This window comes from Lycium ferocissimum, chromosome 6 (assembly GCF_029784015.1).
Source record: "Lycium ferocissimum isolate CSIRO_LF1 chromosome 6, AGI_CSIRO_Lferr_CH_V1, whole genome shotgun sequence".
NCBI classification, from domain to species: domain Eukaryota; kingdom Viridiplantae; phylum Streptophyta; class Magnoliopsida; order Solanales; family Solanaceae; genus Lycium; species Lycium ferocissimum.
In genome coordinates, this window is record NC_081347.1 from 65,700,665 (window position 1) to 65,728,566 (window position 27,902).

Genomic DNA, 27,902 nt, shown 5'->3' on the forward strand with positions numbered 1-27,902 from the left:
TTTTTAAAAAATTAGTATTTCGAAAAGGCCATGTCCAGTGGAATGGGATAGGGGTTTAAAATTATGTATGGTAAAAAAAGATGACAATTAAATCATCTTCATCATTTAGCACCCTAGAAAATTCAAGAAGCATGGAGAAAGAACAAAGAGGCCATTGGCTATGACCAAGAAAATTAGGAGTCCAAAAATTGACAATCATGTTGTTGCTTCATAATTTAAACTCACGTTGACAGATTATATTCGTATTTTTTGTACGTCGGATTATTCGCATGGTGAGGTGGGTCCACACCCGAGATTCTTTTGGAATGCGACAATTTATATGAACTGGCATATGTGAAGTTAAACATAAATCAAGAAGGACCCTTGAGCCAAATCAAGTGGAAGTCCTCCAAACAAATATTTTTAAGTAATGTTTTGGGGTGATCCGACTTCGATGTTTAAACGGTATTATAAGTTTGGAATTTGGAAAACACCAAAATATAGAAGTTAGCAGATAATGAATTACCTTTCCAACCATAGGTCGTGGGCCCACGGTGACATCGGGATAGGAAGAAATGGACGTTTTAAGACGAAGTTGGTGGGCTAGCTCCAAACCGGCCCAATCGGGTTGCCCATGACCCATGCCTGTTAAGTTTAATTTCAGCCCTTTCCTCTCATTTTCGGACGATAATACCAGAAAATTTTGGAAAGAGAGAGAGAAGAACCTTGGAGAGAAGAAAAACCAATTTTGATCAAAATACGAGCCCCAAATTCCGAAGCCCAAGAGAAAAAGTGTTGTACGCTGCGTTGTCTTCAATTTGAGCTAAAAATCAACCAAAGAGAAGAGTGATAACGTAGAAGGCTGCGTACTTTGCTGTATGAATACGGTTCCTTTTCATTGTTAACGAGTCTATTTAGAATTTTTAGCAATTAAAACGGAGGGGATAGTGTGTAGAAATGGATGAAATTCATGAAATTTTCAACGTTGGTGTTGAGCCGTGGTCAAAATGGGTTTTTAGACAAGGAATGAACTAAATTTATTTAGTATGTTTGGAATGTTGTGTTGTGGATTCTATGGTGCTAATGAAAGTTTAATGGTTCAAAGTGAAGTTATAGTTGTTTGCGGCTTGTTATGGAATTTTATGTGTTTATTGAATTTAAAAGTAATGGATTAAATGTAGTTGCTAAATTCTAAGCCAGTTAAAACGCGTCGTTGTTTCCTTGAACTTGGAGGTTTCGGGTTTCATTATGTAGTGGATGGAATGTTGTGAATTGTGTCGAAAGGGTTATTAATGTTAATGCGTTTTGAATCGATTATTGATGTTACTCATATGTTTGTTGGTATTGTTGTTTAGAAAATATTGGCGAGTTGAATTCTCGGGGGTTGTTGAACTTATAAGAAATGCGCCAAATTTCGTAAATAAAGTGATGGCTTGGGATTGGATTCTTAAGTGCTTATGGCTAATGTTTGGTACTTAATGACCTTACCGTAGATCTTGGAAGGTTTTGAGACTTAATTTGGATTAGCGCGGAAGCGATCGGGTATGTAAAGCTTTACCTTTTCCTTCTTTGGCATGTCTTAGACGTGGTTAAGCCATGATATGTTACTGTACTTCGGGGTGTCTCCTATTCTTAAAGTCCGAGCATGTTTACGATGCTTATTTACTTTTTGATGTTGGCATCCTTATATGGTCAAGCTATGGTTTATATGTGTCACGACCCAACCCCGTAGGCCGTGACTAGTGCCCGAACTGGGCACCCATACGTGCCAAAAGCCACAAATAATAACTCAGATATTTTTAAAAAAAATTTGTTGAGTAGTTTTGTGTTTTCTTACTACTAAAATTCCCTCCGCACGGGAAATACCAACAAGAGACACCGGCCAACATGTATATATATATAGAGTGAGCCGAAGGGGTGCCGGTGAATAAACCGCCCAAGCATTGTGCGTGCATATGGTAAGATGTATAACTACACGCTACGTATATGTGTCTGGACCTTACACGGAAATGTGAAGTCATATGACGGACAGGGCCCAGCCGGTACCCCCGAACAAATATACAAATGTAGCAAAAGGCTGTACCCAAATCTGGGCTCCGGACAAGGGCTCTCCAAAAATAGCCCGACGGAGTCCTGTCGGGCGGCTCGCTCAAACGTGAGATCGGCACCTTCGCGGTACGAAACGCGACCCCCGAAGAGTGCGGGGTCGGTACGGAAAATGTCGAGTATGTAAAGCGTAGAATATAGTAAACGCGATCATAACTAGGCTGGGGTTCAGTTAACAAATACGGTATCAACACAAATCGAACATGCAGAAAAACTTGCTCAATCGTGCATCATATATATCCGTGTCGTATCATAATATCGTCATATATACATACCGTACCGGCCCTCTAGCAGGGACTCGGTGAAATGTCGCATGCGTACCGTGCAAACGGCCTTTATGAGGGACTCGGTCGTACCCGGCCCTTTCGGGACTCGGTGAATAATCACATCGTCGTGTACCGTACCCGGCCCTTTCGGGACTCGGTCGTACCCGGCCCTTTCGGGACTCGGTGAATAATCATAGCATCATATACCGTACTCATGTAACTATATGCATACAACAAACAGATAACCAGGCTACTTTCCATAACTCGAGGACCAAATGTGTTTACCGCCATCCAAAAGTGCATAAGCGAGTTTCAGATTGACCGGGAGTAGTAAGTGAGAGCTTTGAGTTTCTGCGGTCATTTACGTGTCAAAATATGTCATACAACTATTTTTTTAGTAATTAAGATAATAACCAAAAGCTTTCTTTAAGTTTCGCTTAAGTGCGTCAAACGATTTTGCAATAAGGAATCTCGGAATACGGGGACCCACCTCGGTCGAGTTGAGGCGGTGTATCCAATTTGTGATCATTAGACTGACCGAGTCATGTATTAAAGATTCAAGACCAACCAATTCCCGTTTGGACAAGTTTTAGTTGTTAAATGATCATTTGAACAAAACATAGTTTTTAATTCAATTCCAATGAAAAGGAGCCAAATTTAAACTTGGATTTCTAGGAGTAGGAGAATCGTCCCAAGGTCCAAATCCGAGCCTAGTACACCTAAGACATGCCAAGAGAAGAAATGGGAGAGCTTTACATACCTTATTGGCTTCTTACGCCTTTCCTCTCCACTTACTAGTTTAGCCAAAAATCTGCAAATGGTCACATTGACCGATTACTATTCATGAGACTTACAATTTCCAAACTTAACCAATATTGTTCTATAACAATTTGGGCAGCATCACCCCTATATACATATAACATCCCAGATTCAACCTCAAGCCATTTCAACAACAACCAAACCAACAACCAAGTTACAACATCAACAATCAACTCAAACTACATTCTAACGTTAGTAGCTCCTTTTCTACATAATTCAACAACATTCATAATATACTTTCTTCTCAACTACTTACGATCAAACTATTACCAATGTTTACACACTCGATTACTAATCCAAAACCATCCAACAATATTCAAGAACATTTTAAACAATTCACGCAATTCTCCAAACAAACCAAACCATACTCCAACTCACCCGAATTTGTCTCCAAACCCGAAAAACAACACCAAACACATTCTTATCTTCCAAATTCATGATTTACAACATTAATCCACACATTAACAATACAATTCTCTAACTAAAAATTACATAAAAGTCACATAAACTTCCAAATCATTCTACAACCAACATAACCTTATTTTGGGTCATTATACTTGCATTTTTCACCATAGAATCCACAACGACGACGACAAAATACTAACGACGATTGTTCATTCTCAACTAGCCAAAGGGAACCCCCTTCGGCCACCACCCCATGCAAACATAAGGATGATTCTTGTTCTTTTCCTCCTACTACAACAATCAAAACATGTTAATTATAATTATTTCATGACTTATAACCCCACACCTTCACACACGGCCAACTTCAATTCCACTCCCATCATGAATTTCTTCCTTTTTAACATACTACAACACATATAAGCCATGCATAACACATAAAACAAAATCAAAACTTACCTTTCTTGTTCAACTTCCCAATTTGTCCAAAGTTAGTAGATAGAGAAAACGAACAAACTATTTCCCGAAACAACGACTCCACGTTGCTTAGCACCCTTGAATTAGTAAGAATACCACAAGAAAATAATTTTGGGGACAAGATTTCAAAGGGTAAAGTTGCAAGGGATATGGCCGAATGGCCTTTAATGTTTGCTCTTCTTCTTTTGTTTTTGGTTCTTCTCTTTTCTCTACTCCTCTTGAAACTTCTATTGCTCCAACATATTAATCACATGGAAATTTAATGAACTAAGGGGCTTGGGCCAAGGCTTTGGCCGGCCACCCCTCTTTGGGCCCATATTTTCCTTCTTTTGTTCTTTTGGCCCAATTGGTTGTAAATCGCATTTTGCGATTCCCGAAACTAATTTCCGAAATTTCCGATTTTTGCCCTCGCCTCTCTCTATTTCCACGTTAACATTTTCATGAGCAACATGTTTATTGACTAAAATAAGAATATTGTTCCACCTCATACAAGTCGCACTTATTTCAATTTATTCGAGTGTTCAAAATTACGGGATATAACAATATGTCTTTGTATGATTGGTTTTCAAATGTTGCATAAAAAGTTTTGTTTTCAAAAGAGTTTTGTAACTATGAACGTCTGTAACTTTCACAGACAGAACCGGATGGCTTTGATATGCTCGTAAATGATTCTATAACATATAATGAGTTTAATTTTCATAGGCGGGCTCGGATTGGGTTGACGCTCGTCCGTGGGTCCCGCGACTTTCCTTGTATAGTGCTTACGACTTTTTGAAAGAACTTAATATGACTATCTTTCCGACCCCCGAATATGATTACTTATTTATCTGTTGAGTCTGAAATAAGGATTTTTATGTATGTGATTTTGATACGTGACTATGGTTTCGGTTCGGTTTGATATGTTCTCGAGTGATATTCGGAAGAAAAATCGATTTGACTCCATTTTGGCTCATAAATGATGGTTCGTTTCGATTAACCTATTAAGTCTTTGAAAATGTTTTAAGACGTATTTGGTTACTTATGATTCTCGTTTGTGCATTCTTATTACTTCTTTCGCCGAGTCCCGGCCACTGATATCGCGCGCACTATGTGATATCGACCGCCGGGTTAATTGGCACGCGGTACGTGTATACGTGATATTGACCGGGTTCTGGCCGCGGTATGTGTATATGTGATATTGCAAGCCGGGTTCTTGGCCGCGTATGTGTATATGTGATATTGGCCGTAGGGTACACCGACCGCGATACGTGTATTGTGTGATATTAACCGTTTTATTTGACCGCGGTATGTGTGATATTCTTGGACTTTTGACCGGAGTATGATGTGTTATGGCGCCCGAGGAAGGAAGTGGCGACCATGTTCGTCCGCCGGTCCCGTTGCGGACCATGTGTGGTATATGATATGATAATGTGATGACATAACGATACGTGCCCATATAATATGTTTGACGGTCCGTATACAATGGTATTTAAATGTTTTTCGAGAAAGCGAAGCATTTTGGCATTTTGATTATCATATTTGTCTTTTGCACCTCATGTACGATTTGCATTTCATGCAAGTATTTTGATATTCGGTTATTCTGCACTTTCGTCTCCGTACCTATTATGACTTCGTCTTGTATTTCATGCTTTGCGCATACTCGCACATATTCCAATCGACCCCTTTACTTCCGAATTCGCGTTTCATGCCGCGCACCCTCGCATGAGTAGATGACGTTATTCGAAGATGTTCCAGCTGGATTGGCGAGCTCCATTCCCTCCGGAGCGCTGCCGAGTCTGAGTGCTTTTGTACGGTATCCGAAGTTATGGTAGAGACTTTGGACAAAATCTCGTGTGTATGAGATGTCGGTTTTTGTAAGCGGCTATGTAAGCCGATGTATCATTACGCTATCGTTACAAATTTGTTATGTTTACGTATTTCATGCGAGGCTAGTTTTATTTGGTTTGACAAAGATGAAAGGCATGTTTGTTCCAAAAAAATTGTCATTATGTACTTATGTCATGTTTTGCGGGCCCGATGAAGGAAATGAGTATTACGGGAGTCGGGCGGTTCGCTCGGCCTTAAGTAAGGGCCGGTGCCCATCACAATCGTCATTAAATTAGGGTGTGACGCTTCCACAAGGATTAGAAGTCAAACGAATCAACGAGAAAAAGTTTCGTACAACTGGGAGTTATACGACCACTTATACGGTCCGTATAACTTTATGCGGTCCGTATAAAGGAGTCCGTATAACTCGACCCATTACGTAAAAGGGACTTTTGCATGGTGGTGTTATATGGTCCACTTATACGGACCGTATAATATTATACGAACCGTATAAGTGGTCCGTATAAAGTCCATCGGGCAGATTTTAAGTTTTTGTATAAATAGATGGCCTTTGCACATTTATTTCATTTTTCATCTTTCACAAGTCTTAAGAGCTCTAAACCCTTCTCTAATGTTATATCCCGTATTTTTAACAACGGGATAATCCAAGTGTAATATGACAAGTTAGGATACAAGATTATTCCGGACAAGAAGTCGGGATTTTTAATCATGACTTTGTTCTAAATACATAAGTGGTATATGACATTGTTGGCATGAAAGCATTAAGGAAATATTTGGGGCCAAAAATGAATTAAAGAAAACTTGTGAATTATGGAATTATAGGGCCAAAGTGGCCGGCAATTACTTGTGGGCCATGGCCACATGAATTATTTTTTTGTAATGGCAATTAAAAGATGACTAAGTCATCTTTCTTCATTCTTTTTCTTAGAGAAATTTCAAGAAACTTTGAGAGAATAAAAGAAAGCAAGCATTCGGCCATAGAGAGTAATTTTCAAGACCAAGAAATCTCCATCAAAAAAATTGGTTCTCCTAGCAAAACAACTAATTCAAGGGTGCTCGTTAACGTGGAAGCGTTGTTTGAATCAATAAGTCATCCGTTTTCACTCTTGAAGGCCTTAGCTAACGTGTGAAGTGAAGAAGAAAAGGTAAGAACTAATTCTCTTTTATGTGTTGTGAGTGGTGTGGGCATGTTATAGTATGCAAATATGAATGAAATTCATGAAAACTTAGGTGTTGGAGTTGAACATGGGCGTGGGCATGCATGGCTTGTGTACGTGTATGTTCCATGTATAGTTGGAATGATAGCTTAAATTATATCCTAGCATTTTTCCTTGTTGTTGTAGTGTGTTGAAATGAGTGTGAATTATATATATGTGTGTGTATGTATGGAAGATGGCCGAACATAGGCCATGTTTGTGCAAGGATGAGCAAATGTTACTTAAGGCTTTAGTTGTTGTCGTTGTGAGTTTTGTATCGTTAATGAGCCTTTGGATGATCCACGTTGATGTTGTGAAAGATGCGGGCTGTTTTGGAAGTCATTATGCTTGTAATGTAAATTTTGTAATTAAGAGGATGACATTGTTTATGCATGGTTTGTTAGTATAATTCATGGAGTTGAAAGAAAGGAATGTGGGAGTAGTGTTCTCGGGTTTGGAGTGGAATTCGGGTAAATTGGACAATGTTTGGGTTATTTGAAAAATTGTATGAATTGCTTAAAGTGTTCTTGCATATTGTTTAAATGGGTTCGGATTAGTAATTGAACGTGTGAGTTAATGTTAATTTGATTATACGCGGTTAGTTGAATATATTGGAATGTCTCTAAGTATGTAGCAATATGTGTTTAGTGTTAGAATATGTTGGGATTGATATTAATGTTGGAATGCATTGTGAATTGATTATTGATGTTGTAGTTTGGTTGTTTGTTTGGTTGTTGTTGAAATTAGCCGAGTTGAAATCTCGGGGTTGTGTGTATTTACGAGGGGGAAATCTTTGCCGAAATTTCGGTAGAAATTAATGTTCGTTTGGAATTTGAATACCTAAGTGCGTATGGCTAATGTTTATGTATTTGGCGCTATGTAGATCTTGAAGTATCCGGGAGTTGAGGCTTGATTTATCGTGCGATCGGAAGAGGTATGTAAGGCGTTACTTTTTCGTCTTTGGCATGTCTTAGTACTACTAGGCTATGACCCGAGCCTCGGGGTTATTCTACTCCAAAAATCCGAGCTTAGATGTGTACTTTATTCGATCCTAAAAACCTATTCCACAAAGTATTCAAACTAAGATTTCCTATGTCTTCAAATGATTGAATTTTGAAAGACTTAAAAAGAATTTTGACTACAAAGGGTCCCGAACTTCAAACGTCCGTAACTTTTGCATACGAGCTCGGAACGCCCCAAAACATAATATGTAAGTTCATAAGGCATAACTTTCCCCTAACCCTCGTAGTCGGTCTCGGATGGGGGTCGGCACCCGTCCGTGGGGCCCGCGGCTTTTCTATGCCGCCTTTATGGATTTTCGGAAAAATTTAATACTATTTTCACTTTGACTTCCGCATATGGATTTCTTACTTACTTAATAAGTGATGATTATGATTTTTATGCATATGGTTACTCACGACTCCGCTCGTGCTTATGGCTATTGCCTCATTCACCGGATCCCGGGCCGGTTATGTTTCGTGCGCATTGTGATACATTCCGGTGTGATGCTGTGTTACGGTTCACCGAGCTCCTCGCTAGAGAGCGTTCCGTTTATATTTGGTGTTATCTTGTGTATGGTGTTACGGTTGGCTATGATGTGTTACGGGATATGTCGGGTTACGGAGATATACGAAACTTTCGGTGTGATGCCGTGGTATGGCGCCATCGACGAGCGGGCGACCATCGTTCTAAGAGCCTTTGCATGATTTATATTTTTGATAAACATTTTGATATTTTGCATACCATATCTATTTGTCTTTTACGTATTTTGTTATTATGATCCCGAACTACTTTACATACTCGGTACATATTCCGTACCGACCCCCTTTCTTCGGGGTCGCGTTTCATGCCCGCAGTACCGACGCTCGGTTGGGATCCACCCACTTAGGTCATCCATTCTGCTATCCGGGGAGTGCTCCTTCATCCCCGAGCCGATATTTTGGTATATATTTTTCTGTTGCATGTGTACATAATTATTCAGGGGTACGACGGGGCCCTGTCCCGTCATATGATTTTGTTACTCTGTTTAGAGGTCTGTGGACATGTATGTGGGTTATGGCTCTATACGTATAGTTATGTGTATGTGTTATATGTTTGGGCGGTTTACCTTCCGCGCGACCTAGTCGGCTTGTCTTTGTACATATTTTGAGATTTGGTACATTTTGACGACTTTAGCCGCTTATGCCATTTACGTTGACTACTATTGATATTTGAGGCTATTTGTGATTATTTATGATTATGTGCGTTACTATGCTAGATTCGGGTATTGGGTACGTATAAGTGTCCAATTCGGACATTAGTCACGGCCTACGGGGTTGGGTCGTGACAGTATGCTAGAATTCTATATTTTTAAATGTGAAATATCAGCACATTGTGCTGAAGTTCCCATACAATATTTTTTAAATAATTTTTTGCTCCAATTTATAGCAAAGCTTGTTTGAACTCCAGGATAGAATCATAAAATTGCAACTTTAAAATTTAAGGATATTGTTGGAGTTCAAATGAGGTATATGAGTAAAATATCATTTTCACATTGCTACATGTACTTATTTCGCTCTTGATAGCTTTTTTAATATACTTATGTATTTTATCACTATTTCGGAAATAGTACATATTTTGAAAGTCCATGAAAAAATCTTTGGAGAATGAAATTCAAAGTCCAAGAATCGCTCATGAAGTTTCAAACGCTATCACATTTGTTTTACTTGTTAAAATTTCAAACTCTAGCATTGGGTCTTTGGAGTTGTTCATGTTTTAGCTAGGGGTATTTTTCTCTGAATGTTATTTTTGCATTAGAAAGTGGCTACTTACCAATTACATTTGAAATGATAAACTCAACTTTGATTGCCGGTTAAAAATCAGGAAATCCCACGTAATATTTCCCTTTTTTTTTTTTGGTAAAGGTTTCTTTTCAAGCCATTATTTTGATTAATGAGATTTTTTCCCCCTTTTAACCTTCAAAATTCTGAATTCGTCTTGATCGTTGATCCTGAGGTTTACTCAACATCATCATCAACAACAATAACAGCATACTCAGTGTAATTCCACAAAGGGGGTCTGGGGCAGGAGCGGATCTACAATAGCGGGTGTGGGTTCTTAACTCACACCCGTCACCGTAGACCCTGTAATTATATGGGAAAATATAGGAAGAGTATAAGAATTTTCAAATGAGAACCTAGAACTAAATGCGTGGCTGGTGCGATGGCAAGGAAGGGACCCTTGCATTGGACTTTGTCCAGCAGACGTAGGATCGTATCCTGGTGGCATCTCCTTTTAAAATTCAATTTTGTTGTTCAAGCAGAATGCAGAAAAATACTACTGTACTAAACTTTTTTGTTTAAAACATTAACAAAGTTAACTAAAAAAGAAACCATCTAATAAAATATCACTTTTTACCAAATTCCAATATTTCAAATCAAATTTGAAACAAAATAAGTGAGAAACAAGAAAAACTTAGGGTTTAAAAAATTATTAGAAACCCACAAGCTTAAAATTCTGGATCCGCCTCTGGTCTGGGGGAGGTTAGAGTGTACGCATACCTTACTCCTACCTTTTGAGACAAAGAGAGTGTTTACGGAAGACCGTCAGCTCAAGTGCAGCAAATCAAAACAATTATGAAAAGGAATCCTAAGGTTTACTCGATTGATTGCAATTAGTAAACATTACTTCAACTAATAATTGGTTTGAGAATATAATTATCTGTTAAACAATTAAAAGTACTTTGCAGAATAAGAAATAACATGAGGTAATGTTAAATAGGGTTTTACAGATGCTTTTTTTTTTTTTAATAAAAAAAAAAAAAAAAGGAGTTTGCTGACGTCTTAGAGAATGTGGTTCCATACGTCATGTTGTGGGCCTGTGTGGCCGATAGCAACTGCTGCTGTATTCAGCCTTGTCAGTATTTAAGGCTTCATCGGACACAAAAAAAAAAAGAGAGAGAGAGAGAGAGAGAGGGGGGAAGAGAGAGAAGATAAAAAGGAAGAAAGTCAAGTGGGGTGGTCCTGGAGGAACCATTTGGTGAGTTTGCTTCCAATAAATTAATTGGAGTCTGCTGCTGCTCCAACTTCTTCTTGTTTACAATATATTTCACAACTTCTTCTATGATTTGAGCTTCGCTATCCCTGCCAGTGCCACCCACCAATAAAAGTTAGTATTCAAAATAAAAAATAAAAGGATCATTTTCACACTATCAGTTATACAATTTGGTAAGACTTGAAATCTAAACTAACCTAAGATTTTCACACTTTATCATTACCATTAAATTTATATATATGTATTCATTTTTTTACAAAACCGGTTAACTCCTCTCCCAACAAGGCTTCAAACTCTTCGAAAAAATGAAATTAGTAGTAATTCAGATAGCAAATTAACGAATTAGCTTGTGCACTACAAAAAAAAAAAAAAAAAAAAAAAAAGAAAGGGCAATTTGAGGAAGTTGAAAATTGCAATCGCGAAGAGGTTTAGCCTCCACTAGTTGTTAAGAGGCTAAAACCTCTGCGAATCGCAACTTTCAACCTCCGCAAATTATCCATTTTTTGGTGTGGATCAAGAACATCTCAATCATTTCACAAATGAGGGCAATATTGTGTGTTGTAGCGCCAGGATGATGACACAATACATTCTCTAATCCCTAAGCCCTGCATATTTAACTTGTACATAAATCAAACGACCCCTAAGGATATTTGAAACCAAATGGCTGGCAACTTTAAACGTTAATCCTCTAGGCACATTTGAACTTCATAAGCTTAGCCCCCACTCTTCCGCATCGATCTCTTTCTATCCGACACCTCATAACAAGTGACCTAAAAAAAAAATGCCTGGAATAGTAGTTCTCATACTCCCCTGTCTGCTACCCCTGAGGTGTATTCCGAATATTTACAGGTAAAGAATGTCGGTGATTGAGAATCAAATCTCAACCTCCACAAGTTAACCTCGGGCCAACTGATGGAAACCATTTTCCCTGTCGAAATCGCATACCTTAACGCTACTACTAGCCTCCATCCTGGCTAATGTCCTGGATTCATCCATCCAGGAGCAGATTGGTTACCTTCTAAACTTAATGCTGACTGGAGTAGTGCCAAGGAAGAAGCCACAAGGCTTTTTTTTGCAATTAATAAGGCACTTTGATGGGGGATGGATCTGGGACTTCATGGGTTAAAAGGTTCAGAACATCACAAGCCTCAAGCCTGCACACTGTATATGCGGTTTAAGACAAGGTATTAGCCCGGAAGGGGCTTTCATCAAAATAGACTGTAGACTTCTCCTCCCAGGAATTGAAAGCAATATCCCTTTTCCCCGCAGAGGAGAACAACACACAAAGGCACTGGGAACTCCGTCTAAATTAGCCTTCAACCACAAACCAGCCAGCAACCCCAAATATAGACTTTCTACCCGTGATCACACTTTCCCGAATCAAATGTTACAACAAAAAGAGAATTAACATTCAGAAAAGGCAGAAACATATATTATAAAAACAAAAAGAGGAAAAGACCAGCCAAAAGAGAGGATGCTCAATCGAGGAGATACTCCGAAGCTATACCCAGGATCAACAAAAAATAAATCATCATCATTAACTTCGATTAACCATTGGAGCAGCACTACTCTAAAGAAAAGAGATGTAAACAACGAACGAAAAACTCCAATGAGAGGGAAAAGTGTTAGGAAAAAGCAGTTGTTTATTAATATAGGGAGCTGAATAGGGGAGCAAATTTGGGTTTGCTTATCTCCTTTTTATCTGCATGTAGTGAAGTGTTAATGTACGCATTGGTTAGGCTTGAAAGTCAGTCACGGACTCATTGTGATGTAGAGGTTGAAGGAAAAGGATGGATAAGTTCATGTCACCTCTCCCTCCCTCCTTCATTCTCTCTTTATTTTTTCTTTTTTTTTTCATGCCTTTAATAGTGATTCTATTAGTTCTTCAACTTGCGTCAACTATAAGGACCAAATTTACACGTTCCAATAAATTGAAGGTTAATGTACTAAAATCGGAATATGGCATTAACCCAAGGACCAAAAGTGTTATTTTCCCTTCATTTTACTAAGGTTATCAAAGGCCTGGGATACTCGCAAGCACAGACAGATCAAACCTTGTTCATTCAACATTCACTACAAGGAAAAATAACAGTCCTTATAGTGTATATTTATGATATTATAATTACGGGGGATGATTCAACAGAAATGAAAGACCTAAAGGATCGCGTAACATCAAATTGAAATCAAAAACTTGGGACCATTGAGGTATTTTCTAGCATGGAGGTGGCTCGATCAGATAATGGTTTCTCAATAAGAAAATATGTATTGAATCTGATGAAAGAGACATCGATGAGCGATTGTCGACCAAGAGATTCCTCCTGATCCAAACATATAGTAAGGGAATAAAGGAGGAGATCCGATTGACAATTCTGGGAAGGTTGATCTACCTATGTCATACTCATCCTGATATAACTTTTGCCGTAAGCTTGGTTAGCCAGTTCATGCACTCTCCCCAAGAAGAACATCAGGAAGTTGTCTGCGAATTTTTGAGATACTTGAAAGCTCACTGGGAAAAGGGCGGTTATTCAAGAAGATTGACTAAAGGAGCATTGAGGCGTACACAGATGCAGATTAAGCAGGGTCCTCTACTAATAGAAGGTCTAATTCTGGTATTGCACATTTATTTGGGGAAATCACGTGACATAGAGTAAAAAGAAAAGCGTTGTGGCACGGAGCAGTGGAGAAGCAGAGTACAAATCTATGGCTCATGGAATCTAGCTTAAGAAAATGATGGAGGAACTAAGCAAACCGATAACTGTACTGATGAACCTAAACTACGATAATGAAGCTGCCATAAGCATCGCCCCCAATTCAGTTCAACAAGACAGAATAAAACATGTTGACATTTCATCCAAGAGAAGCTCGAAGAAGGAAATGTGTCCCGTTAACGGATCAGCAGGCAGCAATATTTTTACTAAAAGTTTAGTTAAAACTGAGATTTGAGGGTCTTGGAAGCAAGTTAGGCATGTTAGATATGAAAATAGAAGGCATTCAGACATTGAGACAGGGTTCCAGAATCTTTGTGTGAAGTGCTAACCCGTTATACATGTACTACTAAAGAAGTTATGCGGTAGCAAATATCATACAGCTATCGGATGTCCCTAAACATTACGGGAGATGATTCAACAGAAATGACAAACCGAAAGGATCGCTTAGCATCAAAATCGGAATCAAGGAATTGGGACCATTAAGGTGTTTTCTTGCATCGAGGTGGCTCGATCAAGTAATGGTCTCTCAGTAAGAAAATATGTTTGAATCTGATGAAAGAAAAAATGGATGATCGACTGTCGACCAAGAGAGTCCTGCCGATCCAAACATATAGTAAGGGAATAAAGAAGGAGATCAATTGACAAAGGCTAGTAAAAAGATTACGGGGGGAGTTGATTTACCTATGTCATACTCAACCTGACATAACTTTTGCAGTAAGCTTGGTTAGCCAGTTTATGCACTCTCCTCCAGAAGAACATTACGAAGTTGTCTGCGAATTTTTGAGATACTTGAAAGCTCACTGGGAAAAGGGCGGTTATTAAAAAACATTGACAAAAGGAGCATTGAGGCGTACACAGATGCAGATTAAGCAGGGTCCTCAACTAATAAAAGGTCTAATTCTGGTCTTGCACATTTATTTGGGAAAATTACGTGGCATAGAGTAAAAAAGAAAAGTGTTGTGGCAGTGGAGAAGCAGAGTACAAATCTATGGCTCATGGAATCTAGCTTAGAAAATGATGGGGGAACCATGAAAACCGATAACTATACTGATGAACCTAAACTAGACAATGAAGCTGCCATAAGCATCGCCCCCAATTCAGTTCAACAACACAGAATAAAACATGTTGACATTTTGTCAAAGAGAAGCTCGAAGAAGGAAATATGTCTGGTTAACGGATAAGCAGGCAACAATAATTTTACTGAGAGGTTACTTAAACTGAGAGTTGAGGGTCTTGTAAGCAAGTTAGGCATGACAAATATGAAACTAGAAGGCATTCAGACATTGAGACAGGGTTGCAGAATCTTTGAGTGAAATGCTAACCCGTTATACATGCACTACTAAAGAAGTTATGCGGTAGCAAATATCATACACAGCTATCACATGTCCTATTTGTACACGATTTCATTTGTTTGACTGAAACATACCTAATTAAATACATGAATGTAAACCAAAAGTTACTCTTAACTTACCTGTACTGTCTTATTTCCCAGCCTGGTAGTTTGGCTGCTTCATTTAGAGCATCCCTCCATATCTGCACCTTTTCTCTATCAACATTTACTTCATGTTTCTTAAAAGCTTCAGCAAACATCTTCCTTTGTTCGCCCACTTCCGATGGACTTACACGGTAAAAGATCGGTACAACAGTCGATCGCGTTGGATTTTACCTTCACAAAAAAGTTGCATAAAAAACTACACCAAACACAAAAAATAGCAGACGGAGACAAAAAATGTTCACTTTTGTAGTAAAACTTAAAGGATGAAAACTGCTCAAGTGATACAGATCGATATTACAATCAAATCAACTTGAATTTTACCTTCAATAATCCTCACAAGTTCATCCAAACACCAGCTAGACGAACCGTAATTCATCGAAAAGATGACGATAGCGAATTGCGACTCATCAATAGCTTTAGGAAGTTCTTCTGGAATTGATGTACCTTTCTCTAGTTTCTTATCATCTTTGAACGTGTTGATACGACTTTCAACTAACGCTTCGTATAAATGACTTACAAAGTTTTTGCGAGTGTCTTCTCCTCTGAAACTCAAGAATACATCGTGCTTGTACAATAAAGCAGCCATGTTAAGTACTATGAATTAAAGTTGTCGGAAATCTGATCGGAATTATTAAGGATCAACTTGCTGGAAAATTTTGCTAAACTGTATGGCTGAAATTGCCTCCTACGAGACGACTCATTAGTCAATACTACTACTATGCATAAACGAAATAGGAACAAATCGGCCCCTCTACTCTTTAGTTGACTTCAATAGCTCCATAAAGTTATTTTTAGTAGCAGAATACCCCTAAATTTTGGCTTATGGGAAGATTGTATTTTCCTTCATTTTATCGGAAAAGGGTCAAAAATGCTCTTAAACTATGCGAAATTGAATTAAAATGCCTCCCATTTTAAAAACCGAAATTAAAGTAGGATGAGCATTTGCCAATATAATCCCTTTTTTTAAAATGTTAAAATGAAAAAATGGGTCAACAATAACTCCATCGTTGATTCTTTAAAAATATTCTATGATTTGAAGTAATGTACTTTAGTAAATTTTCCTGTTTTATGGCATTATGAATTTTGTATCTTACTTAATACCTGAAATTATATTAGCAAATATTTATCCTACTTCAATTAGGAAAAGATATTTTAATTGATAGAACAAGATTAAGAAGAAAAAAAGGATTACTTCCCACTTTTTTATTAGTTAAAGGGATTTTAAAATAAAAGAAACAAGAAAAGGGTTCTCTAAAAATAATATTTTTGTTAGGAAAAGAATGTGTTTTAAAAGAAAAGAAACAATATGTTTATTAGGAAAAGGAATTTCTAATCCAATTAAGTAACAACAGGGGTATTTCGGGCCAAACTATTAACAGCTGGGCCATTTTTACACCAAACTATTAAAGGAAGATATTTTTGTTCATTTTCGCATAGTTTATTTGACCCTTTTCCGTATTAAATAATAGTCCTTTATATTACTCACTTCATCCCAATTTATGTAATATAGTTTGACTGGATACGGAATTTAAATGATAAAGGAAGACTTTTGAATCTTGTGGTTTAAAACAAGTCAAAGATATTTGTGTGGTTATAAATCATCTCGTTAAGCGTAATAGGTAAAGTTTAAAATTAAATTTTTGTCAAATAAAGAAATGTGTCATTCTTTTTGGGACGAACTAAAAAGAAAATTGTATTACATAAATTGAGACAGAGGGAGTATGAACAATAGGCTTAGATCCCGTTTGGACATTCAATTTTTTTACTTGATGTTCTTCCGGAAAACATTTTGGGTATATATTGACCATTGTAGTTAACTTTTCATTCCAACTTGAAGTTAAATTTTTCAAAGTTTGAGAAACTGGCTGTAACTACTTTTTCAACTAAAAAATCTGTTTCCCTCATAAAATTTTAACATTGTTCAAGCAGAATGCATATTCAAACATAACTTCAATCTGTAACTGTACTTTTCAACTTAATTTCCAAGTATTAAAAATTTTAAAATAGCACCAGATTCATATCCAAACGCCCACTAAATATCTAAACTGTCACCTGTACATGTCTCTAGTTTAAGATAAACGGGATGAGAAAGCTAACCATGTTTGATACGGCAGTGGAAATGTTTTTTGATATAGCAAAATGGACTAACAACAGCAGTTAAAATAGAATTTCAACATATTTACTCCATGTGTGGAAGACTCAATTTAAGCATAAAGACATATTCCCTGCTCTTTTAAGTTATGAGTGATAACCTAACCAAATTAGCATTGAAAATTTCAACATTTTTCACACTTAATTCTACCCTTTTTCCCTCAAGCTCATCTACTTGACAATGAACAGTTTAAATAGAATCCACTGCTAGAATGCGACTAAGTCATTGGAAGTGAAAGTGCTATCATCCTGGAAGATGTTTGGGACCGAGACCAGGTAGTAACTTGAGGAAGATTAACCTGTGATAGAAAAAAAAAATCATCAGACATTAGCGTGATCACAAGTATAAGCTAGAGCGCAACATTTTCAAGCAAACGAGAATCACTTTCTCTGTATCTTGCAATTTTAACACTTAACCACGGTTACGTGATATATATTTTCATTTACTTTGGTTATTCTCAAGATTAAGTTGCTTCATTTGGTACAAACACCATGTGCATTAGGGATAAAACGGAGATACAATTTCCATATAATTTTGGAGAAAAAAGATTACGCCTATCATAAGAATTACAGAATTAACTATTTAAGGTAATTAAGGAGGAGATTTAAATAGGTTCTCGAGGCTTCAGTCTTCCCCCTTGAGCTAGACCTCCTTGGCTAAAAGGAAAACATCTTAGAACATAGCAACCAACAATGTTGGGAGTTGTGAGGAGAGATACCATAAGGCAAGTGTGTAATTATGTAAGATTTTGGTGTTTAATTTTACTATCAGGTGAGAGTGTGTGATAGAATTGTCCAATCAATTATGTGTTTGCCCAATTGATCATGAAATTAGTATCTTTCTTAGCTAATCTTGTTATTAATATTATAGAAGCATATAAATGTGCAAATATCTCACAGGGTACCTGCTACCTCGGCTGTCCCATCGGCAAAAGTACTGCGTAGCTCTGCCCGAGTGCCTGTCAAGACTTAGGTAGATGAAAAGAACTCACCTAACACTGTTTTATCACTACTGGTATTCGAACCATGGCCCCCCATAGTGTTCATCTCACCTCATTGATTGCTAGGTCATACCCTTGAGTGGCTCTATTTTCCAACTTACTACCCAAACATTTGCCTAACTTACAGGTTGTTTAACAAAACTCAAATCTAACCCAAACAATTTTTTTTAAGAACTACAAATGTGAATTTTTTCTCATTACATAGGGAACATAGACATGCCAATAATCACTTTTTGGCTTGCTCCTAGCAGAAAAGGGAAAGGACTAATGTAAGAAACTTGTGGATATTATGTGTATATAACTTACAGAAGCAAGTCTTCTGCCCAAAAGAGTAGAGCAGTACAAAATTTTATACCTGACTTTGACGCCAACTTGCTAAGAGCCTCGTCTAGCGATCGAACTAGATGTTTGATACGATATTTCAGCTTTGCATTTTCTGCAGAGAGTTGTTCCACCTGTTTATGTCCCTGAAATCAAAAGAAAATTCAATCTTTAATTTGCTTCAACGCCATTTTCCGAAAAGGATAAAGAATAGAAAATCCAAAAATCTCCACCTTCTCTTGTTCTGCTTTGAGCTCAGCTGTGACATCTTTCAGCTTTGACTGGAGTTCAGCAACTGTTCTCTCTAATTCCTCATTCTTAGAATCTAAAAACCACCAAAATGCATGTAAACATGAAAATGCACCAGGCTTAACTGGTTTACATTGATGAGAAAACTTATGAACTAGAATTATTGTCAATAGGAGATATGATGAAGGCTTCACCAACCTGTCTTACTAGCAACTGAAATTTCAAGTCTTGCCAATCGTTCCTTCAGTCAAAGAAAGTGTCTTTAGTATCATCTTATGATGGTAAAACTGGAAAAGTTGGAATGAAACACTCAAACGAGAAAAAAGCTGTGCGCACGCACACACGCAAGTATGTATCTAAGTCTGTAAATATGTAAATAAATTTCATCTATTAGGCGTTTTTTGTTAGTAGCAGCCATTAAGAATGTAAAACCTTATTCAGGATAGAATCTCAATGGTTTGTAATAGACTTGAGCCATTTAAGGTGTGCAAATGATTAGAGTTGGATTCTCAAAAGGGGAAGTAGGACAAGAGGCCATAAAATTTTAGATGATAGCAACGCCGGGGTATACATTGCTCACCGTAATGTACATATGTTCATGAACTGTTGGAGGAGCATAATTAGACTCTGCCCTGAACTCCTCGGGCAAAATCACCGGTATAACTATGCTAGCTATTTGTCGGTTCCTAGTTCATACTATAAAGATATGGCACCTGGGTCCAACTCAACCCCAAAAGCTAGCTCGTGATGAAGGATTGCCCAAATCCATATAAGAAAACTACCAGTCAAATCCATTTTCATTAGAAGAAGAAGATGATATATGAAACTGACTCTAAGATGCAAACATATGATACATGAGGAACACCAAATACTTCAATGCATAACCAACACAATATTTCAAAAACCAACTGGCCAAACGAAATTGCTCGGACTCTCCAAAAATGTTGGAGCACCGGTTTCAGATCCTGTAAAAATGCACTACTTTTGGAGGATCCGACATGCACGCGTAGTCATTTTTGAAGAGTCCAAGCATTCACAGACGAAAGCAGTAAAGTTTATCAGTACAAGCAGAAATTGCAATAATATTGTAATACAACTAAAGAAAAGACTTGTATGGGCTCAGAATATATCAAAATTCAAAGAAAACAAATCCCAAAAACCATTAGACCATCTAGAAGGGAAAGCATAGAACTTTACACTAATACACCAAATATGGGGGGAAAGAACATTCATACTAAAATTTAACAGCACAAGTTGAAACCAGATAAAAATGAATACAACTCACTAAATTGAAAGAAAATGCAACAACAACAACAACAACATACCCAGTGCAATCCCACAAGTGGGGTCTGGGGAGTTAATGTGTACTGTGAGACCTTATCCGTTCCTCGTGGAGGTAGAGAGACTGCTTCTGGAAGACCCTCGGCTCAAGAATTGAAAGAAAATGCAAAACTCAGAAATCATTAAATCCTTTTAAAAGAAAAATGGATAGAACTGTCACAGTAATGGAAGAAAAAGCAAACACATTTAAACTGAAGCCTAATAATAACACAAGTTGAAATCCAAATGGCAATGGAATCAAGTAAAGCACAGACTTTTACAGACTCAGAAGTCAAAATCTACCAAAATTGAAAGAAAAATACAAACCCCACAAATCATTAAATCCTATAGAAGTGAAAAAAGCACAAAACTTGAAGAAAAAGAACATTGAACAAGAAACACAACCAAGAAACATATATCAAAGTGAGTTCAGAAAAAAACCTCAGCTTCAGCAGCTCTCTGATAAAAGGGTTTCAAAGTTTCTTCAAGATTGTTTGAATCCCCCATTTTTTTGGTGAAATTTGAGACTTTGCAAATCAGCTTTCTCAGAAACGTATCAGCCAATTGAATATTGCGGCTTTAGAACAAAGGAATATGGTTTTACATTTTTTTCTTTGCCTTTTTCTTTTGGGTAAGTTGGAACCTTTCTTTTTTTAATTATTATTATTATTCTTTTGCCTTTATTGGTTGACTTTTTTTTTGTTTTTTAATTCAAGATACTTATACAGTACATAGCTTGTTTGACCAAGTTTTTGAGAGGCCAAAACTATTTATTTTAAAAAAAAGTGAGGAATTTCATCAAACTTTTAGGAGAAAATAAGTAGGCGTTTGGCCATGAAAATCAAATATTTTTCCCTTTATTTGGAATTTTGAAGTTAGAGTTGTGTTTGGTTATAGTTTTTGCAAAAAAATGAGGTGTTTGACCAAAATTTTTGAAAAGTAGTCAGAAGCTAGAAAAAACAACTTCCTCCAAAAATACTTTTTCGAAAAGCACTTTTGAGAAAATACACTTATTAAAAGTTTAGCCAAATTAATTACTGCTCAAAAGTTTTTCTTAAATTGATTAGGCTAACACAAACTACTTTTCACCAAAAATACTTTTTGAAAAAACACTTTTCAAAATAAGTTGATTTTAAAAGTTTGTTTAAAAAGCTATTAGTAAGCTTTTGGGCATAGAAAATATGATATTATTAAAAAAAAAAAAAAAAGAAGTTGAAAAAGTGTATTTTAAATGGAAGTTGTGTTCAGATATCTTTAATTTGAGAAAAAAAAGTGAAATTTATGAGTGGAAAAAAAATCGCTTAAAACTGATCAAACCCACTTTTTCAAATTTGAAACTCTATCTTTTAACATAAAAAAGAAAAAAAATTATAAAAAAAAAAAAAAAAGAAAAAGAAATCCATCGACAGACGGCTCCTTAATTATTTTTACCATTTCAAAAGAAGAGTTTAACTAATACATACAATTTTAAAGGAATATTGCTTTTCATACCCAAGAGAAACACTTTCATCTACAAAGGCCTAATGCACTGAGCTCCTATTATGTGCTGAGTCTATTGCATGAAACATGTTATGCACGAATTTTGGGAAAAACATACAATATGCTTCAAGTTCAAATGAATATCAAGAAAATAGGACCATGTTTTGGCATGTTCATCAATACAAATTTGAGTATTAAGTATATGCTTTCTTCACCACATAAAAAACAATCCATCCAATTTGAATCAGTCTATATACTTATTCATTAATTGTTCTAAATAAACTGTTGATCAAGGTTGCCCAAGAAGTGAAGGCCTGTAAAAAGCATGGCTTTGCGCAATCTCAATCCGATCGCGCGGATCATTCAAGTTTTCATCCCTCAGTGCCTGAAGAATAGCCAGTGGCCCTTGTTCCCTGTAAGTACAAAAAGAAAAAACACATAGATTAGTTGTCCCTTAAAAATGGAAACATGATCATCTTTCTCGTATTCAAGTTTACTAGGATGGTATTGATGCACATACTGTAAGAGTTTAACTTATATATACTGGTAGTATAACAAAATCTGCCCATAACAAGTGGAACTAGTAACCTGGAAAATAAGGCAACTTGATGTAACATTAAAATCAATGTTTTTTGACTCTCCAAAAATATTGCCATACTCCGTGTCGGATCCTCCAAAAATGCATTACTTTTAGAGGATCAGACATGCACCCGAAGACATTTTTGAAGAGTCCGAGTTACATAGTGTTAATTACAAGGATGGTGTGAAAATTCATAAATTTTTGGTGTTTATAAGTTAAATCCTAATTATAATTATGATTCCCCGCAGCTGATTTATTGAGTTCATAACATGGCATTATGCATTAGCAACAAACCACAAGCAGCATCTATTTGTTCTATTGTTCAAGGACTTACCTTTTAATGAGTATCTTGTACAAAGTCTTCAAGATGGGGCACAGCTCAACTGGGGCGACCGGCTTATTCGCTTCCGGGTGTAACACATTCAAACTTGACTGACTTAGAAGTTCATAGAATGCTTCGACTGCAGAAACTCCCTACAGAAAAGGAAAAAAGAAGGCGACTGTTTAGGACATCGGAATCTTTTTAGTACTTACAGCAAGAGATAGAGCTAAATAACTTGATGCATTGGTATAAATAAAAGAGGAAATTGCTTGCAAAAATTCAGGATCAACAACTCCAAGCATCAAGTGTCCATCTCAACTGTGGAAGCAGAATCAAATGCTTGATGGAATGCATATTACTCCCTCCATCCCAATTTATGCCACACTCTTTTCATTTTAGTCAGCTCCAAAAAGAATGACACATTTCTATATTTAGTGATAATTCAACTTTAAACTTCCCATTTTACCTTAAATGAGATGATTTATAGCCACACAAATACTCATGGCTTATTTTAGATCACAAGTTTTAAAAGTCTTCTTTCATTCTTAAACTCTATGCCTAGTCAAACACCACACATAAATTGGGAGGGGGGGAGTATTTCGGTATTTTTCTTAGCTCCCTGTCCGTAAAGAAAGAAAGGCAAACAACAATAATCGTACTTGTTGAGTGATAATCATACTTGTTAAGTGAGTCTTACGCACATGATCTATTGTAAAAAAGAATGATTTTCATGGATTTTAGACCATATACATATGAAATTTACAGAAAAACAAAAAGATTGCTCGTCCATGTCAAAATCAAAGGCATGTGTAAAGATTCAGTTCATTTGCAAATTACACCTTCTGAAATGATTGTCTGCGGGAATCTAACGCTGTAACAGAAGAATGATAAATTTCTAAGCTCAAATCTGAAAGCCACAGTGATCTACTGGCAAGTGCTCGACGCCATAAGGATTGTTACAGTAGAAACAGTCTTCTTTGAAACCTTAGCATTGTTTTCCAAGGACTTGGAAAATAAAATAAGAAGCTATCTTAAGTTTCATATCCTCTTCTGAGCGACGTACTAAGAGAAGAGGTAATAGAAAATGAGTACCTGGATTGTTCCTTTTCCACTAATGCTATCACCCATATCGAGACTCAGTTCTCCCTTAGCTATCATTTGACCATACCATGCATTACGACCTTTCAACAATGTTACATATGTATCAGCTAGCAATGGCCCTGCTAGCCTTTCTGGTTCTTCAGTCAACAAATACGTGATGAATATCATCTCTGATGTACAGTGTGCAAAATATACTGATTTGCTGGTAGCACTCTCATTTGTTAGTGCGGCTACCATCCCTGGAATCAATAATATGCCAAGGACCAAATCAATGAGAATATTATCACAATAAGAAATTGGATGTCACATAAGCTTTTACAATCTTTAGATGCCACAGATATGGCTCTAATGAGAATCCCAGTTTCACCAATAAGTTAACTGATCCTTCTTCATTTCACGGTACAGGAGAAAAAAAAAAAAGATTATCTCTTTACTTCAACATAATATCAAGAAAGGTGAGGGAATATTCTTATCAATGGTGCATATAACACCATAAATTGTTGAAACTTGTGTTTTTTTCAGTTTCCATGTCCTCTTCACCTGCAGAACTAATACCTTCAGCAGGCACTACATGAAAATTTCTTTTAGCATATTCTTGAGTCTCTAGTTAGGAAACATGTACCACAAACCAGGGGCACAAGATGCTATAAACACCAATTATGATTTTTCATTGAGAATAACTAAAGACAACAATGCTAATTTGATATCAATAGCAACGATGAAACTTGAACATGAGAAGGCAAAGACTCACAAACTTCCTGCTATTAAGTTGATCTTTTAAAGTCTGCTTGGGAGGAACATAAGTGAAATGGCCAACTAAACTAGCATTAGAAAAGCTCGTACGTTAGCTCATTTTTCAAAATTTGGGCACCAGGAACGTAATAGTAAACTGACAAGTCAAAGGATATCTCTGCTTTCAAGCAATCTTCTGCTCTTATCAATGAGAGGAAATGGTTGCTTTTTGGAAAAATAAAGTTGCTAGAAAACAGATGAATAATGAAACAGGAACGGTTTTAACCTGAAAAATAAATCCATGAGACAAATGAACACTGAGAAAGGCCAGGATTTACCGGCTCCAATGGCGTAGACATTCTTCAAGCCTCCCATGACTTCATGTGTTACAAGGTCGCTGTTGTCCCAAACAATAAAATGAGGTTGCCTTAAGAACTTTGCAAGTGGTTTTCTCCATTTTTCTGATCCACAAATCCTAGCATTAGCATACTCTTTGTTGTAAATCTCCGAGGCAATATTTGGCCCACCAAGATAAAGGATGTTTTCTACTGGTGTTCCAGCTGCATTAAACGGATGATATTGTTAAGGAGCTGAAAGGCTAAGTCTTGTTCTTTATATCTAACATGCTTATGGATGAATTCCTTTTTGTCCAAATGTGTTCTAATACCATTTCAGGGAAAAATTGTCTTCTTTTTTTACTTTGTAATCTCAATTTTAGTTTTTGATAGGTCAAACATTGTGATATTAGTACTGTTATCTGAATGTTCAGCATATTACTATCATACTTTAATTGTATATTTTCTTATCTCTGTCTTCACAGTGAATGAGGTGTGCACTTATTTCTTCTAGTTTTCTCTTTCTTTTCTTTTCTAGGAGGCTAACTGCATGCTTTATGATTTACTTGCCGTACAAACGAACTGATGCCTTTGTTTTCTGGGACAGATACCACTATTATTTGCATGAGGTGTAGAATGTTGGCTGAAGCCTGAAGCTGTATTATATCAATGATAAAGTTGTTAATCTTAAAATTTTGAATAAGAATTCCTTCAGCCCCCCTTAGATCTAAATTTTTAGGACTACATAGAGACATAATTTGGAGTTCATGTACACACGATTATATCATGTTTCTGAGATATAGGAAGTGATGTCCCGTGTTAAAAAAAAAATCTAAAGCTACTCTTAAATTGAGAAAAAAGTTTCGATTCGTCTTCACATAAGATGACCCTAAGTGGGGATTCTACTCTTAACTAGAGAAACAAAGCTTCGATCCGTTTTCACATAAGATGATCCTTTGTGGGGATTCAAACAGCAGTGAAGTGCACCATATTGCACTGCATACAATCAGAATCTATACTGAATCAAATTCTGTTTCATTTCTAGATATTTAGGAACTTATATATGAAAAACACACACTTAAAGGCTGGTATGGATAATGAACAGTAAATTTAGCTGTTATGGATAATGAACTGTAAATTAAGTAAATATCAGCTGGAGACAAGATATAAAGGAAGATAAAGATAAATCCATACTTGCCCGATTGATCATCTGTGTTGGAGTAATAATATGTGGAACTGGATCTAATTCAGCCTCAATACCCTTTGCCAAAGAAATGATGATTGGTACAGTTAATCTTTCCTTCCAATACTTGCTGATCTCCCTAAACACTTCTCGTGTTTCAGTCGATGGCAATCCATTAATCACAAGATCAGCATCCCACACAGCTTCTTGCAAGTTGGTCACAACTTTCAATGGACAAAGTGGTGTATCAATCATGTTTAAGCAGAAACCATCTCTCAAGATTTCATCAGCATATAATGTCCGATCGCCTAATCTCGCCTCGACATACTTAAGATATGCACATCTCCTGATCAACCTCCTTAACACATCCTCCCTTGAATTGATAACTTCAAATAAATGTTCTGCTGTGGCTCTATCAACAGCTCTACCTGACCTTCTCCATATACGAATTTGAATCTTATCGCGAAATTGGCCATAACTATCTTGCAGCAAAGCTGCAAAAACACTGCCCCAAGCACCAGCTCCAACACAAACAATTCTCAATAAATCACCATTAGATTTACCAAGAATTTGCCTAAGTTCATCAAGTTTCTCCTCTAGACCATTGTGGTTGTGTACTCTCCCATTTGAGTACACATTATTACCACTTTTCACTTCAATACTACCAACCATCTTCTTTCAATAAAACCCCACAAATCTTCAAAAAAAAAAAACAATCTAAATACCTCAAAGTATGTAAATGAAGAATCTTTGAACCCCCAATATCACAAACTTTGCATAAGTTGTATCAACCAATGAACAAAACTATTTCAAGAATTTGAAGAGAAACAACCCCTTTTAAGCATAGGAGCAAAATCCCTTATTGGACAATATATTTAAGCACATTTCAAACAGTATATAAGTTTTCTTGCCTTAGCTCATTCCCACTTAACTAACTAAATTCTTGAAAACTTCTTCAATTTTCCACTTCCTTACAAGTTATGATAACCAGAAAAAGAGGAGAATATTTTTACTAAGTAGAAAATTTCACCTATATCACAACTACTAACTTTTCTCTCTCCTCACTTTTTCAATTCAAATTCAACAAATCTTTACATAAAGAAGCTGACAAAGCACTGTTATGGAATGATGGTAGCCTGCTAATAATTCCTTAGCAACACAAAACAAAGAAAAAAATACTAAATTTGTGAACTTGATATTGCAGACAGCTTTGTAGTATCCGCCTGAGTTTGGTTATCTACCCAAACAGATATTTTTTAACAATAAACCAAAAAAAAATGAAAAAAACAAATCTTTACGTGTCGGATACTATAAAGATTAAGTCAAAAACCCAAGAAACTCAATTAGTATTCAATCTTTAAGCATTAGAAGCTAGTTGCAACTGTTGCTTTACACACATTTAAGTCAAAAAAAACAAGAATTGCATGCAATACAATTTTTCAACAAAATAATGATGACCCAACTCATGTAAATAGTTCCATATATGTTAAAGATCACTTATTTTGGACAATATATACATACATGCATGTGAATGTATAGGTAGAATGGCGTACGGGGTGGGTGTAAGGAGGTGTTTAAATTGGTTGATGGATATAGTTGTTGAATGGGGCATATAGGAAAGGGTGCCAAGGCATTTAAATGTGTAGACTTCTGCCAACCTCCTTGACGGTCATTAATAACAGAGATGGGAGTTTGGTGAACTAATTTCTTCTCTCTTTCATCTCCTGTGCAATAATTAACATGTTATATACTTCATTTTGTGGGCATCTTAATTAACTTTATTGGGTATCTATTAGCATCTTTAACTAGTACAAGTATCGC

The 27,902-nt window shown here is 36.6% G+C and overlaps 2 protein-coding genes and 1 long non-coding RNA gene across 3 annotated transcripts; all 3 read right to left on the reverse strand.

Moving 5' to 3' along the window:
- Positions 1-11,030: 11,030 nt before the first annotated feature.
- Positions 11,031-16,009, reverse strand: LOC132060913 (uncharacterized). Its single transcript, XR_009416062.1, has 3 exons — positions 15,629-16,009; positions 15,284-15,478; positions 11,031-11,193 (listed from the first exon to the last, which is right to left on the reverse strand). It is a non-coding gene; the product is annotated as an uncharacterized LOC132060913 (long non-coding RNA).
- Positions 16,010-17,416: 1,407 nt separating this feature from the next.
- LOC132060084 (uncharacterized) lies at positions 17,417-20,975 on the reverse strand. Its single transcript, XM_059452963.1, has 5 exons — positions 20,791-20,975; positions 19,228-19,270; positions 19,014-19,105; positions 18,815-18,926; positions 17,417-17,757 (listed from the first exon to the last, which is right to left on the reverse strand). Exons 1-5 carry the CDS (start codon positions 20,854-20,856, stop codon positions 17,753-17,755), a joined length of 318 nt encoding a protein of 105 aa, XP_059308946.1. The 5' UTR covers positions 20,857-20,975; the 3' UTR covers positions 17,417-17,752.
- A 908-nt stretch (positions 20,976-21,883) lies between these two features.
- Positions 21,884-27,661, reverse strand: LOC132060083 (probable glycerol-3-phosphate dehydrogenase [NAD(+)] 1, cytosolic). The gene is made up of 5 exons (XM_059452962.1): positions 26,093-27,661; positions 24,902-25,123; positions 23,823-24,070; positions 22,743-22,882; positions 21,884-22,241 (listed from the first exon to the last, which is right to left on the reverse strand). Exons 1-5 carry the CDS (start codon positions 26,751-26,753, stop codon positions 22,118-22,120), a joined length of 1,395 nt encoding a protein of 464 aa, XP_059308945.1. The 5' UTR covers positions 26,754-27,661; the 3' UTR covers positions 21,884-22,117.
- Positions 27,662-27,902: the final 241 nt, after the last annotated feature.